The sequence below is a fragment of the Fragaria vesca genome, linkage group LG3, assembly GCF_000184155.1.
Source record: "Fragaria vesca subsp. vesca linkage group LG3, FraVesHawaii_1.0, whole genome shotgun sequence".
In the NCBI taxonomy this organism is placed as follows: domain Eukaryota; kingdom Viridiplantae; phylum Streptophyta; class Magnoliopsida; order Rosales; family Rosaceae; genus Fragaria; species Fragaria vesca.
In genome coordinates this window covers 22559305-22583677 of record NC_020493.1, presented here as the reverse complement: position 1 = coordinate 22583677, position 24373 = coordinate 22559305, and the positions used below count along the sequence as shown (strand labels likewise).

General features: G+C 38.3%; 4 protein-coding genes across 4 annotated transcripts; 1 reads left to right on the top strand and 3 right to left on the bottom strand.

Annotated features, from left to right (window-relative positions):
• Positions 1-2973: 2973 nt before the first annotated feature.
• On the bottom strand, positions 2974-5007 carry LOC101291417 (pentatricopeptide repeat-containing protein At1g62910-like). Its single transcript, XM_004296072.1, has one exon. It carries the CDS (start codon positions 5005-5007, stop codon positions 2974-2976), a length of 2034 nt encoding a protein of 677 aa, XP_004296120.1.
• Positions 5008-5780: 773 nt separating this feature from the next.
• Positions 5781-7006, top strand: LOC101294445. Its single transcript, XM_004294838.1, has 3 exons — positions 5781-6492; positions 6612-6835; positions 6925-7006. The coding sequence occupies exons 1-2, from the start codon at positions 5865-5867 to the stop codon at positions 6656-6658; spliced, it is 675 nt and encodes a 224-aa protein (XP_004294886.1). The 5' UTR covers positions 5781-5864; the 3' UTR covers positions 6659-6835; positions 6925-7006.
• A 763-nt stretch (positions 7007-7769) lies between these two features.
• LOC101294154 (THO complex subunit 3-like) lies at positions 7770-10613 on the bottom strand. The gene is made up of 11 exons (XM_004294837.1): positions 10551-10613; positions 10344-10439; positions 10093-10225; positions 9904-9995; positions 9725-9793; positions 9071-9128; positions 8875-8974; positions 8586-8672; positions 8361-8439; positions 8089-8206; positions 7770-7995 (listed from the first exon to the last, which is right to left on the bottom strand). Exons 1-11 carry the CDS (start codon positions 10611-10613, stop codon positions 7958-7960), a joined length of 933 nt encoding a protein of 310 aa, XP_004294885.1. The 3' UTR covers positions 7770-7957.
• Positions 10614-19424: 8811 nt separating this feature from the next.
• LOC101293861 (probable hydroxyacylglutathione hydrolase 2, chloroplast-like) lies at positions 19425-23811 on the bottom strand. Its single transcript, XM_004294836.1, has 8 exons — positions 23694-23811; positions 23410-23595; positions 22546-22749; positions 21762-21885; positions 20988-21088; positions 20232-20306; positions 20041-20139; positions 19425-19751 (listed from the first exon to the last, which is right to left on the bottom strand). The coding sequence occupies exons 1-8, from the start codon at positions 23745-23747 to the stop codon at positions 19605-19607; spliced, it is 990 nt and encodes a 329-aa protein (XP_004294884.1). The 5' UTR covers positions 23748-23811; the 3' UTR covers positions 19425-19604.
• Between the last annotated feature and the right edge of the window lie 562 nt (positions 23812-24373).

Below are 24373 nucleotides of genomic sequence, written 5' to 3'. Positions count from 1 at the left end.
TCATTTTGCACTGTGTGCTAAGTATATATAACTATATGAGATCTCCAACTACATAGTACATACATGTGGCAAAGAAAATAAAAAGAAATGATAAAAATGTGTATATGGAAGATTCACCTTCGGTCTTAATTTTGATAAATAATCGGTTGAATAGTAGTTTCAGATGATTCTGATTTAATATGATGAATTATTGAATCTGTCAAGTTGATGTATGCCGAAAGAATTATGTCAAATCGATATAATTAACGTAGACAGATTTGAACATGAATAAGGGGGTTTCACGTCAAGACTCTTACTAACTTGACCACATGTAGTGGTTCTGAAGGAGATATGAGGACAATGACTGTTTGTATTTATATTACATGTAGTGGTTAAATCAATCAAAAATATCGACATTACATGCAACAACATTACAATATTTTGGTCATGCACTCGATTCATCAATTGTACTCGGTTTTTTTATTTTATTTTTTTTTTACCAATAACGAACACTACTTCATTTTTTAATGAATATATTTGTTTCTTGCATTTTGACATTTTCCCTTGACTTTGTTATATAATGGTTCTTGTTGTTGTCAGTCTCCATTCATATATTTATTGATTCATCTGCCCCCTTCTCTAAGAAATAGAAATTACACTACACTTTCCATTAAGCAAATGGCTCATTAGTCTTCATAGAGAATGGCTTGTGAAGAAAGTCTAATATAGAAATGTAAATCCCAGTTTCTAACCTTTGATTTTGGGTTACAAACAAACTAATGGCCTTTGGCAATGACCCCCCATTGGTGACCCTTGTATGAACCATGTCCATTTTCCACACCACCTTGCTCAATAAGTTGTTTTTCAGCGGTTTCAATAGGACAAAATGCACCCGTCAAAAGTGCAGGGGATGCTATTATTTCTGGAAAATGGGACACGTTCACGGCCACAAAATCTTGTAGTGTCCACTTTATTTAATGGCAAGGCAAACTAGCACACAATAATAGATGTTCCTACCCAAGGCTTTTTTGTGTACACATGAATATAAGGTAAGGCTCGTAAGTAATGGCAAAACTTCTCGTCTGTGTTCATACCTTCGAGCATTTTAGTTGTAACTTGTGGAAATGTTCTTATCTTTGAGTCCGCTGGGCTTGGCATCCCATTTTGCTTTATGATTCTTCTGATCTTTCCTATCCAACTAATCCTTATATTACTACATGAAAGATCAGAAGAATCATAGATGATTTGAATATCTTACTCCATCCATCATGCCAGATGGAACTAGTTCAACAATTTCAGTGACTTCCATGACATGATTACAACAATCAAGAAAAGTTCTTCAGGTACTTCATAGGTACTTCCATTAAATACAACCATTTCAGCACATATTTAATGATGTGACCTCTGTTTCAAGCTGAGAAGCTCTTTGTTTTGCATCATATAAAGGCACTGACAACACCAGTTTCTGCTCACTGTCGTGAAGTCGTTTCTTCAATATGCGATTCCTGCAATTCAATGAGAACAAAAGCAAAATTCAGACTCAAAAGCTATTATAACCTCCTCAATAATACAAGACATAAACGTTGAAGAGAGGGAATAATACAAAATCTATAGTAACCATCTCACTCTTTCTTTTCCCCCAAGAATTATCAAATGAATCAACTCGCAATATTGAACATGATAGGAAGAAACCTGTAACCTTCTTTAGTTTATAGATAAATCTACATTCCCGGGTATATACAATTAGCTAACTTGATCTAATTCCTAGGTTTCAAAAGTTTAAAGTATATTCTCTGTTTTGATCAATTACAATGGACAAGAACCATACTATAATCACAATCTCTAACATCAAACACAAAAAACCCAGAACAAGTCACAGATATGCCAGAAATAAAGAAAAAAAACAAGTCTGAATTAAAACTCAACAATAGAACCGTAGATTACGAAAAGAAACAGAAACACAAAGTGTAAAACAAATATAGTGATCAGCGATAGAAGGAGAGTAAAGAACATTTTGGATATTCGTTTTACAGACTGAGGTAACATCAGAATTGCTGACACTTAACTACAATGAAACAAGAATTACACTAGTTTGAAGAATTTACTGCTTTCAAGGCATAAAAGAAATTACAGACCAATCTACAAGAAAATAGGAATAATTACACTGCCAGTTTCCATATGAATAAGAGATACTGACTTAAATATTCAGTTCATCATATTTGCTAAATGGACAAGCCAAGGTGAAATATTTACGCTGATAAATTAATCAAATATGGTGAGAAAATAAACTACAGAGCATGTAACACATTCTAATAGAAAGCTGGAACTTATTTGCATAGTACTTTTAAGCCACATTAGGAAGCACAGGCACATAGGACACATCCATACAGTGATAAATCATACAAATAGAGAGAGTCGAATTGCCACAGCCTTACCTACTAATATCGAGTAGTATTGCACTATAGAACCGGCAGCTTACACTTTTTGTTCACACAAATTCATGGCCAGCAAATTCAAATAGTACTTTATCAAGCCATGCAACTTTGAATTGATCTCAATTCGGAAATTACAAAAAGTAAACTGCACAAATTGGACCACAACAAAGCATTGTGTTTCAGAATCACGCATTGACAAATTACATTTCTATCTTTTTTTTAAAAACGTTTTATTAATAACTCACACACCCTACATATGTCCGTGAGGTTTGAACCCGTGACCTCAAAGTTGTCAGTTAAACATCTTAACCAACCAAGCCACGGCTCACCGACACAAATTACATTTCTATCTCATCTTTGGTAAGTTATAAAAAAGAAGGGCAGTAAAGAAACTGACATACCTGAGCTTATGAATCTTTTAACAGCAGTGACAAAGCCGGATCTACTGCATCCTTGCACAATAGACCAGCTATCAATTCCATAGTTGATGCATCTGCAGAGAGACCACACTCGACGATTTCTTGAATAAGTCCAACAGCCCATGATGTCTGATTGCTTTTCAACAAACCTCGGATGATGTTGTTATATTGCCGGCCATCTGGAGAGCATCCTTCCCTCCCATTTCTCTGAGCAATTTTTCTGCTTCAATTATCAAGTCATGATGACTAAGTCCATGAATCATTATCCTGTATGTTATTGCATCTGGAAGCTGGCCACAAGATTGCATTTCAGAGAACAACTTTTGTGCTTCTTGAATTCTCCCCGCTTTGCAAAAACCATCAATAAGAGTGGTGTAAGTAATTGTATTTGGAACTAGTTCCATACTGCGCATTTCCTTCAGCAACTCTTCGGCTTCAATCAATAAGCCATGAAGACAAAGTCCATGGATCATTATATTGTATGTTCTCACATCAGGTTGAAGTTCTTTTGTTGACAAGTGAGAGAAGAGATCTCTGGCGGATTCAATATTTCCAGCCTTGCACAAACCTTCAATAACAACATTGTAAACTGTAATAGTAAGTTCCAGTTTGTTGGCTTCCATCTCTTTAAGCAATTCCATTGCCATAGAAAGTTGCTGATTGTTACACAGACCATCCAGCATCACAGTATAAGTTTGAGCATTCGGAAGCTGCCCACAACCTTGCATCTCAGTGAACAAATTTTGTGCTTCTTGAATTCTCCCCGCTTTGCAAAAACCATCAATAAGAGAGGTATAAGTAATCGTATTTGGAACAAGTTCCATAAGACGCATTATCTTGACAATCTTTTTAGCCTGATCGACCTCTTGAGCCTTGCAATATCCGTCAATCAATATGCTACAACAATGAACATCAACCGATCTCTTGCTAATCAGAAGATCAAATATTTGTCTTGCCTTGTCCATTTCTCCTTGCATACAGTAACCGTTCATAAGGGAACTATATATAAATGCATCAGGCTGAATACCTCTCTGAATCATCATTTGAACCACACTTTTGGCTTTTAAGACCAACCCTTCCTTACAAAGTGCATCAACCAAGACACTAAAGGTGAAGACATTTGGAGAGACACGTTTACTCAACATTTGATCCAACAACCTTGTAGCTTCTCGCCACTGGCCTAGTCTGCAAACTCCGTGAATCATAGAGCTGTAAGTGACAACATCTGGAACAATACCTCTAGTAATCATTTCCGAGAATAGCTTCAACCCTTCGTCAATTAATGTCTCCTTGCAAAGGCTGTCGATGACGGTGCTGTAACAAACTATGTTAGGCTCGCATCCTCTTTCTTCCATGTTCCTAAGTAACTGAACCGCAGCGCTTTTGTTCCCATTCTTGCAAAAGCCCTTTATAAGCGTGGTGAAAGTGACCACATTGGGCTTACAATGACCTCCCTCCAGCATGTTGGTGAAAATTCGTGAAGCCTCACCCACTTGATTGTTGAGAACAAAGCCGTGGATGAGAGTGTTGAAGGTAATAACAGTCGGTTGAAGACCCAATTTGAAGAAACTACCGAATACAGACAAGCCAAAACCCATTCGACTCAAATGGCAATAGCAGTTGATGATAACAGACAGAGTACAGGCATCAGGAGCGATTCGACAGAGAAGCATTTGTTTAAAGAGAGGGATGACGGCCGAATAATGCTTCAATTTGACAAGTTGGCCCAGGATCTTAGTGAGAGGGATAACAGAAGGCAGAGGACGTGAGCGAAGCATTTCATGGAACACGGTCAACGCAAAGTCAAGATAATAGAGTTTGGGGTTTGAGGTTTTCTTGGGGGGTGTGGTGGTTTGAAGAAGGAAGGCGTTGATGAGAGAGGTGAAGGTGGTGGGATCTAGTTGTAGACCCAGTTTGAGGAAGTGTGGGAAAACAGGTAAACCCAATCCGGGGGCTTGTTTCATATGACAGTAGCAGTTAGTGACAATGTTGAGAGTAGAAGCATCAGGAGCGATTCCCATGACACCCATTTGTTTAAAAAGAGGAATGACTACATCATAACGCTCCAATCTAGCGATTTGAGCCAAGAGTTGGCTGAAGCAGGCGACAGGAGGCAGAGGACGCATGTGAAGCATTTCATTGAACATATTCAAGGTTTGCTCCACACTACTCATTGTGGGTGGATCTTCAGATTTGGAATGAAAGAAGGCAATGAAGTTGTCAAGAGTAGAGGGAAGACAAGAAGAAAGCATACCTCTTGTGCTGCTGCGGCTAAGCATCATCCTCATCATCTTCAGATTCCTCAGCAACTCTTCTTGTTCTGCTCTCACCCTATTTTGTTCTCAGCAAAGAAGAAAAAAAAAGAAAAAGAAGCGAATTGGGCTTAAAGTGGTAGCATGTGCGATTCTAGGGCCTAAAGTTTACAAGGCTATGAACAATTATAGGCTCGAAATAACCAAACTTATTTGATAAAGAGATCGGTGATGAGATGTATTGTATTTCAAAAAGTTCAATAGAGATAAACAAAAGTAAAATCTTAAAAGATAATCACGAATAAGTAGAACAAAACGGTTTTATGACTAATTGGTTAGTTGTTATATTTGAGTTGTTGATCTGATCAATTAGCTAGGCATTTAATAGTGTCGACATGTCAGACCAACGCTCAAGCCCAACATTCTTTACGAGCCATAATCCACTACGTGGTGGGCATGCGTGATTCTAGAAATTTTACAAGCCCGGGAACAATCCAGGCCCATCATAGACTAGAAATATAACCGTTGGAAAAGAAAAATAAAATAAATGGCCTGAGAATTGGACCGTTTGGGGAGAAGTAACCGTTGCCTTGCTCTCAGGCCATTCCCAACAAAAGCTTAAATACCAGCACCCTCTCCTTCTTCTTCCTCACAAAACCAATCTGATACTATCATCTCTAATCGCTCTCTCATTGCCTAATTACTCTTTTCGTTTAAGTTGTTATAATTTGCTCCAAATATTCTAGCTTTAGCTTTTCTTTCTGCATTTTCATTACCAAATGGCTGAAATGAAAGATTGCCAACACCATGTTGTGGAAATCCCGGTGGACGAAGAGCACCAACAGAAGCTCTCGTCCGCCATGACCATCATTTCGGCAATCCAACACCACCCGTTAACGGAAATCTCCGAGAGCCCCGGCCATTTGCTTCTTCTCAAGCTCTGGCGAAGAGAAGAAGACCTCTTCGGCCGGAGGATCGCTCGGAGAGAGACCCGAATGGATCTCATCCGCCGCGAGATCTTTCAGCTGTGTTGCTTCTTCTTGATATTTCATGCCTTTTTCTTGACCATCTTGTTCACTTCTTCGGTTAGCTCCGAGGAGGGGACTTGCCAGAAGTGGTGGATTCCGAGCATTCTTTCGGTTTCAACTTCTGTTGTATTTGTGGTACTTGTGCAGGTCAACCTGTGGAGGTACTGGAAGGTGTGGGGACAGTTACAGAGGGAGAAGAGCGAGAATCGAACTCTAGTGAGGTGCATTCAGGAGTTGAGGATGAAGGGAGCGAGCTTTGATTTGTCCAAGGAGCCGCAGAGTGGGAAGAGGATGAAGAGCTCCAGTGTCGAGATCAAGTGGAAGCCCATCACTTGGTGCTCACAGAACTTGATCACCATCTGCCTTGTTTGCTTTGCAGGTTTGTAATCTTTGCTATCACACATTATGTCCATGTTGTGAGAAAGATGTTACATATATCGGACACATGTACTTAATTACTGGTGGTCTATAAATCGGATTGCCCTGATTGCTTTGCAGGTTTGGTGTTTCCTGCCTCCAAATTGATGCTCTGCGGCGGCTTCTGAGCTTTGGGAGATTCCTAGTTATCTTGACCTTGAGAAAGTCAACTGACTGTGCATGTTGTGGTACAATTCAGTATGGCATTGATAAACTCCTAAATGTAGGTGTTTCCTGCCTTCTAGATTGATGATCGCGGCAGCTTGGAGGTCTGGCGGAGTGTTCTGTTGATGATCTTTCTCAAGGTATTGTAACTGTTGATGATTCTAGATTTCAATGTACATGCTGAGGGAGCCGACTCATCAAGGTTTTTGACAAATTCTATTCTATGCAGGCTGTAAATTTGGAAGATGTTGCAACTGAGAAGGGAAGCATTGCGATCCATTGCATAGTAAAAGTAACAAATCATGCCAATTGCAAGAGCATTGTGTTTCGGAATGAGATTCTGCTTGCTCCTGAAAAAGTGCTTGGTTGATTGTCTGTCAGGGTCTCTCATCCTGGCAGAGCATTGTGAAACCCATCTCAAGCCTACTAGCATCAAATGTCTGTCAGGGTGTCTCTCCATCCTTGGCTTTGAGAATCTTTACAAGCATTGGTGATCCGATGACTATCAAGAGTCATGCAAACAACTAGTGTACATTCCTTCCCGACTCTCCAGTATTCGATATGAAAGAGAGGAAATTGATCAATCTAGTGCTTGCTGAGAATGAGTATAATACAGCATCTGCAAATGCAAGAAGCCACATAAACCTGTTCTCTTATCTCTACTACTGCTTCTGGTCAGATCACTGAAACCTGTTTTTTATCTCTCCTGCTCCAGACAGATCACGGGAGACACTACTTGCAGTCAGAGAAAGGGGGGTGTCACTTGCACCTCTTTATAAATGTAATGATGTAATCTCAAATAGATGTTATGTTGCAATGCAGACTTCTCAGTTTAATCTATACTCATTTACAGCATGGAGCTGGGTGTCACTTGCACCTCTTTATAAATGTAATGATGTAATCTCAAATAGATGTTATGATGCAATGCAGACTTCTCAGTTTAATCTATACTCATTTACAGCATGGAGCTCTTTTTCTACACAATTTGCAGCACTACAAGACAACTGTCTTGTGTTTTTTTTATATAGTACTTTTACTTCAAAACACACTGTACTCTTGCAAATGAACAAGAGTGCTCCATACAAGCCAAAAGATGAGTGTGAAAAAGAATCTAACGGTGGTCAGAGGCAGCAAATGGTCAAGCACCCCAAAGAACTGAGCTGATGAGTTTGCAAGCTTACAACAGTGGAGCAATTAGTTAAGTAAATGTTATGGTGGTTGCAATTACAATCCAAAAGAACCTAAAGAAGCAACAGAGATGATTAGCCCGCGCTTGTGAAGCCGAAGACCCTAACAATACCTGTAACAAAGAATCCAGGAAACCAAAAACAGCAATTGTTAAATTTGCCTTCTGGTGAATGATTTTGGTGGAACAAGAAGCTTTTCATGTTACCTTTGATGTTGTCATCCCCAGCATATGCAAGTAGATTGCTTGTAGGATTCCAGTCAACACTGTTCACGGCAGGCCCACATGGAATTTGATGCACTGTACGCCCAGTTTGCACATTTGCCTTTTATACACCAACAATTTAATGACTTAGATACAACACAAAGTCGAGGACCGAGATAAATCAACTATTTAGAATGACAGACTGCAACGCTTCTAGTAGAGACTTCGTGAAAAGGATAAATGTCAGAGTAAACCGTGTAAGATAAGATACTTACTATGTCAATGAAACAGTCTATACTACCAGAAGCAAGATACTCTCCACTCTGGTTGAAGCTTACTGTCCTCACAGCAGATCTAAGGAAAGGTACAAGAAGAGTGCAGATGATTAAAGTCTACTCAGCTAATTAAGAAGAAAAAAGTTTACAGTGGCCATGGTTTTTCAATTCACATACTTTCCATGATGTTATGAATTATGAAAAGAAACCCCAAGTAGAACTCACTCAATGTTTGTAAAAGTTCGCACACAGAGCATCTCTGAGATATCCCATAGGCTGACCAAGGAATCGGCACTCCCAACAGCAACATATCTGTCAATTACAAAGAGCATGCGACATAGAGCAGGCCGTCAAGTGACCTCTTCAAGAGAATTTTGGAGGGAAGAAATAGAACATAAATACCTAAACATTTTTAGGATGGGATCCATGATAGCAAGTTAATAGCAAAACGAGATATAAGTTAAAACAATTTTGTTCTTTGAAGATGAAGAAAGAATAGATTTTTGTATCACACCTTCCACAAGGATCAATTGCAATGCAATTGCAACCAGCTGTGTGAGCCGTGAGATTGTCAAGTGGTTGAAGAGATGGGTATGATAGTACTTGAACAATGCCTTTCTCATCTCCTTTGTCATCTGAAGAAAAGACAATACGCTTAGTATTCCAGCAGTTAGAAAGGGAGAAGGATTATTGAAATATATTGTTCTCACCCTTTCCAGTTGTCACGAACAAAATATCACTTGTTATGTTCCAAGCAATTTCATTAACCTGGAAACGAGACAAAACAGGACTTAGGGGTGTATAACCATGGACTAGGATGAAGCATTAAATTAAGGATCATGAAAAACAAAATAAGTTATACCTGTTTTCACAACCATGCATCAGTGATCTACTACCACTAATTATTGATTGCCAAATAACTTTGAAGAAAAAATCATATTCTGTAAAACTTAGGAAATGAAAATGAAAAGCATTGATGTAATTAAGAAGAACGAATTTATGTGTTGATAGATTTTATATTACAGCTTCAATATGGACTAGACATCAAATACAGCTATGAGCCGTATTTTATATCTGTAGAACAACATTTTTCCATTCTAATATCAGACCTGAAATAAAAGAATGAAAAAAATTTGGGATTCAAACTTCAGAGAGAGATTACTTAACATCATAAATGCTGATAACTATCCTGTGAATTCTGCAAAACATGCATTCCTTCTTAAAATCAGTTTTACACACATGTGAACTGAAAGTCTCAGTTCTTTGCCCATAATCCTCTACTATCAAAGCAAAGCCTCATATACAAGTATACAACATGTGATACACAGAAGGACATTACAAAAGGCATCCATTAGTTTGTTTACCTCGCAATTGAACTTCTTCTTGTGAATTGGCTTAAATCCCCGAACATCCAAAATAGTCAATTCATTGTTCTACATTACAAAGAGCAAATGCAAAGACCATTACAACAACAATCATAGCTAATCACAACTCAAAACAAATAACAGTCCCAAAAATCCCCAACTCACACAACTAAGCATACCGTATTAACAACAGCTATGTGTTCGCCATCAGGTTTATACGCAATGTTAATGTTAGGGCCACTAAGTTTCACTAGCCGCGCACACTTCCCGGCTGCATCACCAAAATACACAATAACACATATAGCATCATCATTTAACCGAATTCCTAGCCTTATATCGAACAAATTTTCACAGATAAAATTACTCACTCCGATCATCCCACAGACGAACTGTTTTGTCCACAGAGGCAGTAGCAACCAAATCGGCATGCTTCGGATCCCAACACAGCTGCTCCACACTCTCCTTGTGCCCCTTCAAATCAACAAAGTTTCGCTGCGACATCTATACACACAAATCTACAAATAAAACGCTGAATTTCCCTCGCTATATTAATCAAAATCACTAATTAGTCACAAAAATGCAAGTAAATTAGAGATCTAGAGTAGCTGATCGAGCTTACATTTCCATGAGGCTCAATGTGCCAAACCCTAGCGGTCAGATCCTCGGAACCTGAGGCGAGCTTGGTCCCGGTGAAGTTCCAGGCCACCGACCGCACCTTTATCACAGCGAAACGGTCAAGATTTGAGAGAAGAAGAACGGAGATTAAGCAAGGGTTTGGTGGATGTTGAAATTGAAAAAAGGAATGGTCGGCGGAAGAGAGAGTTACCTCTTTCTGATGAACACGGTACTCTCTGCTGTGGAGATTCTTGAACGGCGTCATCTTGTTCATCTCCGCCGGGTTTGAAGTCTCCGATCAAAGTCACTGAGATTTTGAGTGATTTTAGCAGAGAGAAGAGGCGAGAGAGAAAGAGAGCGAGTGAATTGTGAGTAGCGGGAAGAGGATTCCCTATTTATAGGTCATTATTTGGGCCTGTGACCCGAATTATGGTTCTGAATTTGAGTAGCCCAGTTGGATTGGACTTACAAAGAGAGGGCCCATGTTGGGTATGTGAATACTCTTTCTAGACGTACTTTTTTTTTTTTTACTTTATATTAATGAAAATACTTGCGTACAAACTAGTATGTATGTGTGCGTCCGAACTCTCTCTTGTTTACATACTTTTGTCAATCTAAATCATATATAATCTTAACCATTCAAAAATTGAATTAACCAATCAATATCACCTCTGCAAAAAATTAATGTAAACAATATTCTTTTACTCAGCCGATTACATTAAACAAATTGACAGTTCTAGTGGAAGTTAACTGCCCCATAATCAACTGTCTATTTGATTGATGCATTCGACTCAACAAACGATTTATGTTTACATTGATTTTTTACAGATGTGATCTTTATTAGTTAATTCAACTTTTTAACGAGTAATATTATGATTTACATTGACAAAAATATGTAAACATAAGAGATTTCGCACGCACACGTCTATATGGATGCAAGTATTTTTCTTAAATAGTTATATTAAAGGAGTTTGTGAACACTTTAGTGTGATCGTGTTAAGACCACATTACAATTACATATCATAGCTACACATCTGTTTTGGGCTAACACATAGAAATAGATTTGGGTTGGCTTATACCCTAAACTAGCATTTAGGGTTTCGATGAAATGAATATTTGGTTTTATTTTCGTTTACGTACAATTTCCTTTTTTTAATTTGTTGTTCCCATAGCCAGAACTAATACAGAGTTCCCTATTTTCGTTCCACCCTCATCAACCCACCGTTGTTGCCACCAACACACTCTTCACCTCATTCCCTTCCAACATTCTAGTCACCCTCGGTCTATACTTTTGTTCCTCATCCAACGGCAGAGCAAATCTGCATGGGTGCTTTTGCTGCTTTTCAGCAAACTATAGAGGATTAGAGGTCAAGGAGATATTCGTAAGATTCAGGAGCGTTGTTGTATGATTCAGGAACTTCGTTTTAAGTTCCAACTGCTCCAACTAGGCTTGGGCATATTGAGCCCGAAATGCAGTCACCGCCTGCACCACACTGAAATATTAGGTGCGGTTATCCGGTGCAGTTGCAGTTGCAGTTCCGGGTACAAAACCGCCTCTTTTTAAACCGACCGACCCGCTTCTAATTGTAGAGATTTATGTAAGATATATTATAATATGTAGGTGTATATGTAGAGGGAAAGTCAGAGATATATCCATGTCTTTTAACCCTAGCCGCATCTCTTTCTTGACTTTTCTTCTCCCCTCACTCTGCGGTCTCTACCTCTCTCCCAAATCCAAATTCTAAAAGATGCAAAGTCTCAAACAATGAAACCATCGAAGCTATAGCTTATAGGTCTCTCGTTATCTCGTTCTGCCATCACCAGTTCACCACGCTCTCGCCCAGGGCCGGCCTTGAGATTTCAGGGGCTCTAGGCGATGAAGAGATCCGGGGCTCCCTATTTTCAAATATAACTCAAACTGTTTTCTCTCTTCTTCAAAAGCAAGTGCACAAGTTTAAGCAACAAATGATCAGTAAGAAAAGAAGTAACAAAACAATATCGCAACCAAATATCACTCTTTATAAATAGAACCCTTCTTACATTCTTACCTGCAAAAGTTTCAATTAAGCTAATCAAGCTTTTAAGCCAAATCTTTTTGAATCGACAACATAGCTAACCATTTGATCGTTCTTATTGTGTTGCAAAACCGTACCATTATGACAATATCAAAGAGACAAAACCATTTTTTACTGAACATCAAACATAGAGCCATACAAATATACAATACCATTTACCATGACATCAAAACCCATTTTCAAATTGAAAGGGAGAGCTCACGAAAGCAATATACAAAGTTTTTCAAGATGCAAAAGCAATAAGAGAAAGCCATTTCCCCCTCTTTGGTTCAAACCCCTTGCTCACTTAGGCACTTAACATCATTTAAACCCAACCAGGCACTTAACATCAGTACCTCCAAAAATCAGAATATACATTTATTCAATCATTCAAACCTGCCACTTATATTAGCTTATTCCATGGAATTAAATTTGGGAGAGATTTCCCTGGTAACATGGATTCGAAAGTGAGAAAGAGAGAGTCAGAGGCTCAGAGTGTGAGAATGCGAGTCAGAGACTCGGAGAGATTAGCAGAACCAAAAGGAAAAAACGTCAGGAACTCAGCATTTAGGGCCAAATAATTGGTTTTTTTTCTTCATTAAATATAAAAAGATGAACATTTTTTTATAGTTAATGAAAAAAAAGGCAACTCTTCACCTCATTCCCTTCCAACATTTTTTTCTTCACCTCATTCCCTTCCAACATTTTTTTCTTCATATGATTCGCCAACGACTCTAGAAGCAATGGTACATCTACGATGAAGGGTCATGTGACTTTGCAATGCCGGAAGTCGCCTATTTATATCGGGAGCAAGAGGCAAAGGCAACTTTCTTTTGAACCATCTGAGAAGGGAGGTAATTTAGTTGCTATTGCCTTTGAGAATAAGACTTCTAAGCTAGCTTGTGCGAGAATGGTGGTTCATGATGAACTGTCATTCTCTTTTGTTGAGAATGAAGGATTTAGAGAGTTCATGAGGGTGACTCAGCTTGAGTTTTAAGTATATCTCTAGGAGAACAGTAGCTAGGGATATTTTAACGCTTTATAAGGCTAAGAATGAGACTCTAAGGAGGTATTTAGTTACAAATCAGCAGAGGATTTCACTTACTACGAATACTTGGAAATACTTGGACAAATATCCAAAACATCAATTATATGGTGTTGACTGCTCATTTCATAGTTCAATGGAGGCTGCACAAAAAAAATTTGAACTTCTGTGTGATTCCAAATCACAAGGGTAAGACAATAGGAATGCTTGTCGAATCATGTTTGAACAAGTGGGGGATTGATAAGGTTTTTACAATTGTTGTGGATAATGCAAGTCCAAACAAGCTAGGTGGCTCTAGATTATATGAAGGAGAAGATAGGAAATTGGAATCAGTTGGTGTTAGGGGGTAGTTTTATGCATTTGCGATGTTGCTGCCATATTTTGAACCTCATTATGAGGGATGGAATGGATGAGCTAGGCACTTCTATTGATGGAATTAGGAATTGTATCAAGTATATTAGGTCATCACCGGCAAGGCTAGAGAAGTTTAGGAAATATGCAGCTCAAGAAAAGATTGAGCATAAGAGGGGAATTGTCCCTTTAGATGTCTGCACTCGATGGAATTTAACATACTTTATGTTGGATCTTGCATACAAGTACAAAACGGCTTTTAAGAGGCTAGAGGATGAGGATGAGCAATTTGAGGCTTACTTCCAAGAGAAGGTAGGGCCACATGTAACTGAAGATTGGGAAAAGGCACCTAGGTTTGTCAAGTATATCAAGATTTTCCATGAAGCAACCTTGAAGTTTAGTGCCACTAAGTATGTTACTGCTAATGAGCCATTACTTTGGATGTGTACCATTGTTGGTGAGCTTGATAAATGTGTAGCGAGTAACGATTCACTTCTTGTTAACATTGGCAAGTCGATGAGAGCGAAATTTGACAAGTATTGGTTGTAGCTTGAAGACTTAAAAACAAAAATTTTATTGTTGTTGTGGTTTTAGATCCAAGGTACAAGGTGTTGTATCTTGATTTCTTCTTTCCAAAGTTGTTGGCAGTCAAATACAAATCAAATGTGAAGGAAGTTGCACAAATGAGGATTGATAAAGTGATACAAACTTTAACCTCAATGTTTAATTTCTATGTAGGTAATCTTTTGCTATTTTTTTTTTAAATTTAGTCTTCCCTTTTTTTTACTTTTTTTTTTCTTTTATGTTGGGGACACTAACTGAACAATTTTTTCTTCCTATTGCAAATAATGATCCAATGGCTCTAGAAGCTTCAAGGAATGTGACCATGCCGAAAAAATTGTTTTCTGTCGTCATAAGCTTCTACTTCATTAGAGGCCATATTCCTTGAACATCATATTCGATCAAATTTATTGCAAAGACACACGATTAAGGTTTTTTCAATGAATATATACTACGAGCCTAAAATGCCTAAATCAACTGACTATGAGTGCAATGAATTTATCTGCTATACTGATGTGTATAACATACAAACTGATAAAATCAACTAAAATGGAGGAGATCACATGCAGCAAGGGTGGGATGTTTTGAAAAATTTGCTTGCTTTTACATGTATGCATGTTATACATTAACGTATAGCAAAATTTTCCGAGTTAACTGCTATAAGGCAAATAATGGTCAATATCAAATCTAAACAAGATAGAATTGGTTGCTACCTGAGCTTTCAATGATGTGTGCCAAAGATGCAAATTAATGTTACTTTTGTGGCATCCTGCTGTTGGAAATGGGAACAAGGTAATATATTTGTTGAGTCCATAGAAGATAAAAGAAGGATTATATTATATGAACAACCATGTCGAAAGTTTGTCAACTCTTAAATACAATGCTATCCTGCAAGAGATTGAAGAAGCTTCAAACTGATTTCCTCTCGGGCATGCTAAGTATGCCTTCCTTCATTTGAACACAAAGAGCGGGCGCCGCTGACAAAAGTAAGAATAACAGAAGAGTTATGAACAATTTTAGTAAGTTTTTTGATGTCAAATAATGTGTGAGTGTAGTCAGTGTACAATCCATCTAGGCAATTAAAGTGGAATTTGAACTAGGCAAACCTGGAAAGTTTAAGCACTTTCTTGCAAAACTGACTTGTTTGCTTCATCAGGACTCACAACATCATTATTGAGTTTGCTCCATAGCTTCATCTTATAGTATCCTAATCTTGAAGCTGCAGAAGGGTCTTCATTCTCGATATCCGCGCAGAAAGAGAAGAATTCTTTTGTCATACCCCTGTCAATGAAATATTCAAGAAACAGACCATATGTTTCCTCTTCAAGCTGGATTCCCTGATCCTTCTTTACCTTGAAATTATAGTAAGCCTTCTTCAAATATTTTTGTGCAACTACTTCATCAGTAGCAATCCTAGCCCGCTCTAGCCATCCTTTTAACATTGTGTTATGTGCTTTGACACCAGCTCTTTCTTCCATTTTGTCAATGAATTTTATAGTTTTTTTCAGTCCCTAGCCCCTCGGCAAACATCTTAGCATAACGAATGTGCGCACGGTACTTGAAACAAGATCTCAGCTTAATTTGACGATTTATTTCTCGCCGGCTCAATGGCATCATTCTAGGGGGTAAATCTGGATCTCCTGGTAAGACCAGATCCTTGGCCAACGCGTCTACAGTATCGGGTATCTGAAAATCAGAAGAAGCATCCCCTGAACACAAAGATAGAACCCAGAGCTAAAATGACGCATGACATAGAACATTTATTCACATTTCAACGTAGATATATACATTCAAAATGGTCAAGCTGTTTTAGGTCAAACGGATGGGTACATGATCAATGCTGATACTGCTATGCTTTCTTAGCAACCTAGAGTAGCATGTAAGGACTTTTCTCTTTTCATTTTCAAGTAAAACTAACAACAAAAAACTTACTGCACAACCTCCCGCACAGTATCGAATGTAAGTCGTCCCATTGCCTAGTCGAATCTTCTGCATTCAAACACGAAATACAAAGTGAGAAATTACAAACGCCACGGAAACTACCGGCCACAATGAGAAAACAAGGTACAAAAATGGAAGACAAAGAGCCTCACTCTTAAACACCGTTTAACCCTAGTTTCGAGAGAGCTCTTAAACCATATTATCTAGGGTTCCTGTTCTCCATTTTGCTTAATGAAAAACTGTGACGAAAACAAAAGGAAGAGTTAGAGTGACGATTTGAGACCTGCGTAATCTGCGGGCGCGGATAGCGACTTGGCGGCGGAGGAGGAGCGGGGTTTGGTCTTGATGGTGGAGAGAATGGCGCCGATCCTACTCTTGCTCATTCTGGGTTTGCTGATGGCTGAAGGAAAGATTTTAGGACTCTTGGTAACATTAATACTGTAGTGGGCTACACATCTATTTTGGGCTAGCACATGTAAGTGGACTCGGGTCGGGTTATCCTCTAAACAGGCATTTAACGTTCTATAGTAGTTAGTTACAAGGTTCTAAAAGTCGGCCTAGGTGGCCGATTAGGTGGCGCCTAGGCGCTAGGAGCGACTATGCCGACCCGATTGCCCGATTGCGGGGCTTGGCGGTGCTAGGTGGGACTGGGCGGTGCTAGGCTAAGCTGGACGCCGACTGATTTTTTTTATTTTTTTAATTACATGTGGTTGAATTTAGAAAATTTCAGAGATTCAAAAGGAGAGATAAAGAAGAGAGAGATGATGATGAAGAAGATGAAAAGTAAGAGGATGCTCTAAGACTTATATAAGTAATATAACTAACTACTTTTATAAGACAACCTGCCTCTAGTAGAACATTTTTTTTTGAGTAGATCATCTACTTCTAGTTATTCAAGACCGCCTTCTTAGTCATTAATTTTCTCATTTACAACTTAACAGCATGGAGCTCTCTTTAAGAATTTCAGCCAAGTCTAATTTCCTAAATCATTCGGGCTAGCTAGGATAACAATTAGGCAATGTCTTCAGGCAGCAGTAGTACTTTATCTTGCTACTGTTCATGCAAGTGATGCAACAGAGTATTGGCTCCTCAAGTACAAAAAAGAACACGGAAAACAAATTGAGAGAAACATAAAGATGGAAACAAACCAACCAGCATTGTCCCCGGCAATTATTCTTGATTTTTGTTCTGGCTCGTACTTTTGCCAGGCCTCAAGTCCTCATGCCTTGAGATTCACCATAATCATTCGGGTACTGAAACTAAAGTTTCAACATATGAAGTCCTGTTATAAAAATGCCTACACCCAGGCAAGTCTTCAAGCAAATATCGGCCGTTGCAGACCGGCTTCTCTTCTTTACGGCATCCTATCCTGACCAACTCATTACTATCAAACAGCTTGATAACAACTGCACCGCCTTCTGTAACAAAACACAGGTCCCAACCACCCCAACCATAGTTTAATGAAGCAAACACGTCTGGTAAATCATCAACTGTAGATCCAAAGAGCTTAACCCAATATTCAGGCACATCATACTCTGTCATTCCCCAAAGTTCGCTACTATGCCCATCATCCGTCTTAAACCACACACAAAGGCATCCTCCTACAAGAACCCTCATGTGTGTCGTTATTCAGGAACCAAACAGGCAATGGCATTTCCCGGAACTCCTCCTCTGCCAAATCAAAAGCATACAAACTCCTTTCCAGCAGTTAGCCCTCAGTGAGAGGATATAGATATGAGAATGAGTCATGTCCCCCGAGATAACAAAAACAGGCTTGTAATCATCAGTGGCCGATACATAACCAAAGCCCGAAATTACAAACTCTAGATACCGTCTTTCTCCCTGTTCATCGAAGCTTTCCGTCATCCTTGGACTAGGTATTCTGCGGAAAAATCCCGTTGATGGGTTCCAGATAGACGAGTGCACCAAATGAGTTATGTACGAGTTACCTAGAAATACCAAACCATTGCAGGAGGTTATTACTCGTTGGCTCGGTTCCTCTGACCATCTTCCACCATAAGTTAAAAAGTCAAATTTAGCCTATGTTTACTCCCACCATAAGCTAAATTACACTTTTTAAGATAAAAAACTTGGCTTTAGCTATTTGGTAAGCCAAATTTAGCTTATGAAGTTTGTAAGCTAAAATTAAATGTTATTTTATTCAACTTTACATTTCTCCTTTTAATTTACACTATCATCAAAATTAAAAATTCGTTACTCACAATCATCGCGAAGATCTCAACGAGATCTTTCATATGAGCTCCATATCGAATATATTTATATAATATTTTTTTTATGAGTAATTATTGATTTAAACAAATATATGAGAAAATAAAAATAAATGGCTTTACCTTTAGATTTAGCTTATGGTGGGAGTGTTTTTCAAAGCCAAAATGCTATAAATTTAGCTTATGGTGGGAGACTCTGGTAAGTTAAAAAAAGATTCCATAAAATATTCTTGTTTTATAGGTTAAATTTGGCTAAGAATTTAGCCATGAGAGATGCTCTAACGGGGAGGTGAGGTCTAGGACTGAACCATTGAAACTATCTTCCCGTGATTGAAACTGAAGGGTTAACCTACCACCGTAACCATGGTCATTCGGGTGAGGCTTCTCTGCCCTGATGCTATCTGGAGGTGGGATTTGGCAAACTGAGGATCAGAAATAATGATAAAACGCCACCGTTTTGACACACGAGTGAACCGGATCAATGTTCTGACCGACAACCGGCACAGGATTCTCACTACAAGATCTTCTGGGATTTCGAAGCCCTCCTCCGACATTGACAATACCTGGCTAAGCTTGACTAGTAGAATCTTGATTCCTTACCCTAAATGAAAATTAAACTTGAGGGACTCCAAAACCATAACATTTTACAGAAGAATTACACATGTAAGGAACAACTAAATTACAGAAAAATCCAGTGCAATTGAACGGAGAAAACTCACCGACAGAACTGAATTATATATCCGGGATTTTGGACCTTTTTGCTTCCGTTTTGGGACTTTGGGATAAGCCCAAATCATCTCATTGTGATCTGGTTTGTAAAAGGTTAAATTACTTTACCTGCCAAATTTTTAGAGAAGAGCCCTCGCCGAAAAAAAAAAAAAATTAGAGAAGAGCAAGGGCGAGTTAAATGAACGAGCGTTAAATTGATAATTGGGATTGTTGGCAACAAATGCAGTAGCATAGCTTGAATTAAACCATAAGAGTCGACTCGAAAATTATATGGTTATAAATTTACTCGACGAAATGCATGAGCTCTCTCTCTATCTACTATACAAAGAGAAAATGAAACAAGGAGCCGCCAAACATCAAAAGGTATCCTTTGCGTGGCGTATGACACCCAAGGCTTCCGCCTCACTTGCTGAGGCTGAAATATTCAATGACTGCCGGATTTCTGTACTGGATGTGCGAAGAAATGGATTGCAAGCCTTCTCCAGTAACAAGGTGGTAGGAACCTGATACATCACAACAGATTCGACAATGAGGGCGTGAAACAGATCAAGTGCGTGAACACATGAAAAATTGTCATATGAAACCAATAAAAATATAGATACTTTCTTGCTTCATTAAACACATGGATTCTGGGACCTGTGACTTCAGATCAGGTGTAAAAGCCACTAATCCGAAGAGGATGTAATCAAATACTTACTATCAAAGTGAGTTTCCAACCAGATCTAAAGTCACAGATCACTAAATCCAACCTCAAAAGACCATACTATTAAAATAAGAAGCCAGCAATTTTACCGTAGGGATGCCTTTGCTGCGAAGATGTGCGACATGAGCTGCATAGGACTGAAGTGCCTCATTATCCGGTTCAATAGATAAGGCAAACTTGGAGTTACTCTGTCACAAATCGTTGTCTCAAGTCAGTTCCTTGTTCTGAGCTTTAAAACATTATATAGCTTACAGAAAACCGAAAAGGTAACTTGACTAACCAATGTATATTCATGACCAAAATATACTTCTGTATTATCGGGCAAAGACATGATCTTTGTAAGGGAAGACTGCATCTGTAACACACAATCAACTGATTAATAAACAGATTTTGGAACACACACACACACACAATATATGTATATATAAAGTTAGATAAATGTAACAAGATACTCATTGCTGCGAGCCTGCGAAGTGTTTAAAACCAAAGGATCACTTTCACCTATTAACTCCTGTGAACCCCCATTAAGTTGCAAAGTTTCCTTTTATGTTTAATCTCAAGGCCGAGCATTAATCATAAAAGACAAATGCAACACATAACTACAACTTTGTTTTTAAATAGTTACTGCAAAATCTTCTGGAAGTAACCCCTCAAAGAAACTTCCAACATGACCCTCACTATTTTGTTTTCGGGTTCTTCTTTTCTTTTAATGGCCAGCAAGATTTCCACATATTTGTGAGAAGAGAGATGATTACTTTTCTAAAAAGTAGATGTATACACACACACACGAGTATTTTTTTCCTAAACAACGATATTGTGGACTTAAGACTCACGATATTATTATTTCACAAATGATAAATCATGTACACCTTACTGCTGATACATGATTTCAATTCCTTGATTGGGAAACTAATCAACTCTAATTTAGACTTTTAGACATGCAGTTTACAGGATGTTCCCTCCCCGAACTCTAACCTAGCACCAGTTTTGACTGATCAAATCATATTAAAGACATAATGCATAGCCCAAGAATTACCTGGTCAGGTGTTCCTTCAAACAACTTGCCACATGATAGGCTGAACAAAGTGTCTCCTGTAAATATTGACCCTGATCCAGGAAAGTAGAAGCTGATGTGACCTGCATGCAGCAAATTAGACCAAAAGATAAATAACAACAAATAACAAAACAACAAGCAAAGAATGGTAGTTCATATTTAAATCAGTAAATGTAATTGAATGTAGAACTACATCTATAAAGCTATTTGCAGTTTGCAATGTAGGGACTCTGATTTTCTTTTGTAGGGACTCTATTTCAAGGTCAGCATATTTACAAATATTTTAGTAATCTTGTATACCACAATTCCATTTAGTACAAAATTTCAAATAGTAACTTTAAGAAAACGAAGTCGACAGCATGATTCCCTGATCATAGAAAAGTTAATTGGCATATAGTGATTTAAAACAGTTTGATTTTTCACAGTAACTGAAATGGAAGAAATAAAAGGCGGTAGCAGAATATATTACCAATATGCTAAAGTTCACAAATCCAAATACATAACGAAACACTAGAATTCAACAAAATGAGAAATAAAAAGTAGATTTCACAGATGGATTAGGTATCCAGCCAATTTGATTCTAGCAGGTAACACTACTGAAAGAAACTTGCAAATTTCTTCTAGAACTGGTGAGTGCTAGTTAAACACCGACAATAGCCATACTTTATGATAATGGCATAAGGAAATGGGGAGTTTAACAGGACAGTTCAATGGATTGGTCGAATGTAGACTATGTAGTCAAGTAAAAGTAATGACCTTTGGTATGACCAGGCGTCTCCATAACATGGACCTCATGGCCTGCAAACATCCATTTGTCTCCATCATTTAAAACAATATCAATGCCAGGAATTCTGTCTCGGTCTATTCCAGAACCAATCACCTACAAGCAATAAGTTCATAAGTACATGTCCAGAAAACTAGTGAGCCTAGCAGAAAAAAAAAATTTGTAGACTTTGTAGCAACTATTGGCCAAAGAAGATCAAGGCAGTTCGAATTCAGATTCTCTACATATCTGAAACAGTGTACAACTTGGCATAGTACAAACGTTCAAATATAACAGATGGATGCCGTTTGAACGTTTGAGTACCAGCTTGCCTATGGGTAAAATTTAAGTTACAATTTGTGAGATGCTACCCCCAACAAAGAAATCCAGGGGCAATAAAAATGATATATTGATTCTAAGTAGGTTACTTTACTCTACATGTAAGTAGTGTAATCACTAATGCACAATGTCATATCCTCCCACCTATGACACTACCCAACATATGATCTTTATAGAGTTAAATGACTTCAAGTGTAATGCTGAGCATATATATGCTCTAGAGTGGTATGAAAGGTATTTACATGTCACATAAGATACAACTCTGAAAAAAGAACGACACTCTAAATAATTGTTTCCATTACAATTTAGTGATTTACTGTTGTGGAAAATGTCTGCTGAACACTAAGACTAAAACAAGAAACTGAAATAACAATAAATAAAACTAAGCAATGATATTGGACACCAAACAATAAATCAGCAAACATAATGCTACCATACCTTTGCACCGTACCTTGCTTTTAACTCTGCATTTCCCCCAGTGTGGTCATGATGATGATGAGTATTCAATATATATGTCAGATTTCGATTTTTCTTACTCAAAGCATCTATAACAGGTACAGCTTCAGAAGGATCAACAACACCAACTGTGCCGGTATCCACATCGTGCAAAAGATATGCGTAATTATCTCTAAGACACGGTACCTTCAGATGACAAACCATATTAAATTCACGTTGGAAGCAATGACAATGAATACGTAAAGGCCAACTGTTTTTTTTTTTTCTCTCTGTTATATCTGTAGATATGAACTATTGGTTAAGGTAAAGAAGTATGAATACATCGAAACTATGAGTGCACTTACGTACATCCATAGACTCGAACAAATAAACAACAAGCACATCCACAGGAAAAAAGATGGGGAATAGACCCCCATTGTGGAAATGAACAGATACAATATCTCAAATTTCATTCAGGAATGTCACTCTGACTTCTAATCAAGACGAAGACTTAAAAAAGGCCCAATATCTTTTGCGTAACCAGCCAAAAGTATTTGTTTATGATAATCAGCATTCACTGTTAAGTCAACATTTCCTAACCAAAACATCCACTTCTGACTCTGGCAATACCTCATAATGTAATATTAGCAACTAATCGAAACTCAATCCACAATTACTGAACCACATCATTACCGCAAATACGACCACACGGCATCACTCTACATACTTCACTGACCATCACATCAACAAAATGCCAGACTCATAACAAACCAAAATTGCGAAAATTTTCGACACGGTGTATACTGATCTAGAGACTATCACAGATTGTTGAAATGCGAAAACACTAGAGAGATCTGAAGCGCTCACCAATTCGATTTGAAGCGACGCCGAGATTTTGGAAACACTGCAGAACTGAGAAACACCGAGCGACCGACTCGCGGCGCCACGCAACGACTTCAACGGTACTGACATCAGTTGCATAAATCCATACAGTAGGCCCTTCCTGAAGCAAAGCTGTCTCATCCCAGGCCACACGCAGAGCCCGCTCCTCCCCTACAAGGACATAATTGTCATTAGCACAAAAGTGAAAAATGGAGAAGAATTAGAAACGGAGCAGTGAAATTGAAGAGAGATCGGAGAGAGGGACGGACTCTAGAGCAGGAGAGGGAGACCATGGCGGAGGAGGCCTTAGAGATCGTCTGCATCTCTGAGAGTTGAGACTGCTGCCTTTTTCTTCTTTTTCATTTGGCGCTTTGGGATTGTGGATTGCCACTTTTTAGTTGTTGAGAGCACTCAATCTGCTGGACCCACCAGAATTATTTATTTTCTTTTTTAATTTTATTTCTTTTTTTATGTGTGGAATATAAATCTCACTAACGTTTTCTTTTGTATTTATTGTATTTTCCTATTTTTTTTAGTGAGTATTTTCCTATTTATTCTTTAGGAAAATCGTCTGAACGAGTACTTGACATTTCAGATTAGGTAGATGTTTTTTCAATATTATGCGAATCATCTTTTCAAGAATAGGTGTTGGTAGATGTCTAAAATTATATTTTTCTATGATAGAGAGATAAGTTCCAACCATCTTGTTTTCGAAGTAGTTTTGACTTTTGAGGAGAAAAATTGAGAAATTTTTGATGAAATTGAAGACGGAAGTAGCGAAGTTGGTGGGATATAAATTCACGGTGGCAAGTCATCTGTGTTTTTGACGAATTCCAACCTTGGCTTGAAAGATAATGCAAGTGGGAATGAAAGCATTGAAGAGAGAGCTGCTGCTGCTTAACAATTTCATCATGCTGATTTTGCAACAATAGTTTCTGGTGACAATGAA

Bases quoted from the DNA above. Each gene is read 5' to 3' on its own strand.
- LOC101294154 (XM_004294837.1), bottom strand. From the start codon at position 10,613: ATGAACAAGATGACGCCGTTCAAGAATCTCCACAGCAGAGAGTACCGT. The intron at 9,794-9,903 runs GTATGCTTAGTT...TTTGTAATGTAG, and splicing joins ACATAGCTGTTGTTAATACG to AACAATGAATTGACTATTTT. The intron at 8,975-9,070 runs GTGAGAACAATA...GAGATGAGAAAG, and splicing joins GTTCGTGACAACTGGAAAGG to GCATTGTTCAAGTACTATCA.
- LOC101294445 (XM_004294838.1), top strand. From the start codon at position 5,865: ATGGCTGAAATGAAAGATTGCCAACACCATGTTGTGGAAATCCCGGTG. The intron at 6,493-6,611 runs GTTTGTAATCTT...ATTGCTTTGCAG, and splicing joins CTGCCTTGTTTGCTTTGCAG to GTTTGGTGTTTCCTGCCTCC.
- LOC101291417 (XM_004296072.1), bottom strand. From the start codon at position 5,007: ATGAGTAGTGTGGAGCAAACCTTGAATATGTTCAATGAAATGCTTCAC.
- LOC101293861 (XM_004294836.1), bottom strand. From the start codon at position 23,747: ATGCAGACGATCTCTAAGGCCTCCTCCGCCATGGTCTCCCTCTCCTGC. The intron at 22,750-23,409 runs GTGAGCGCTTCA...TGTCATCTGAAG, and splicing joins CGTCGCTTCAAATCGAATTG to GTACCGTGTCTTAGAGATAA. The intron at 19,752-20,040 runs GTAAAATTGCTG...GTGATGTATCAG, and splicing joins GCAGCAAAGGCATCCCTACG to GTTCCTACCACCTTGTTACT.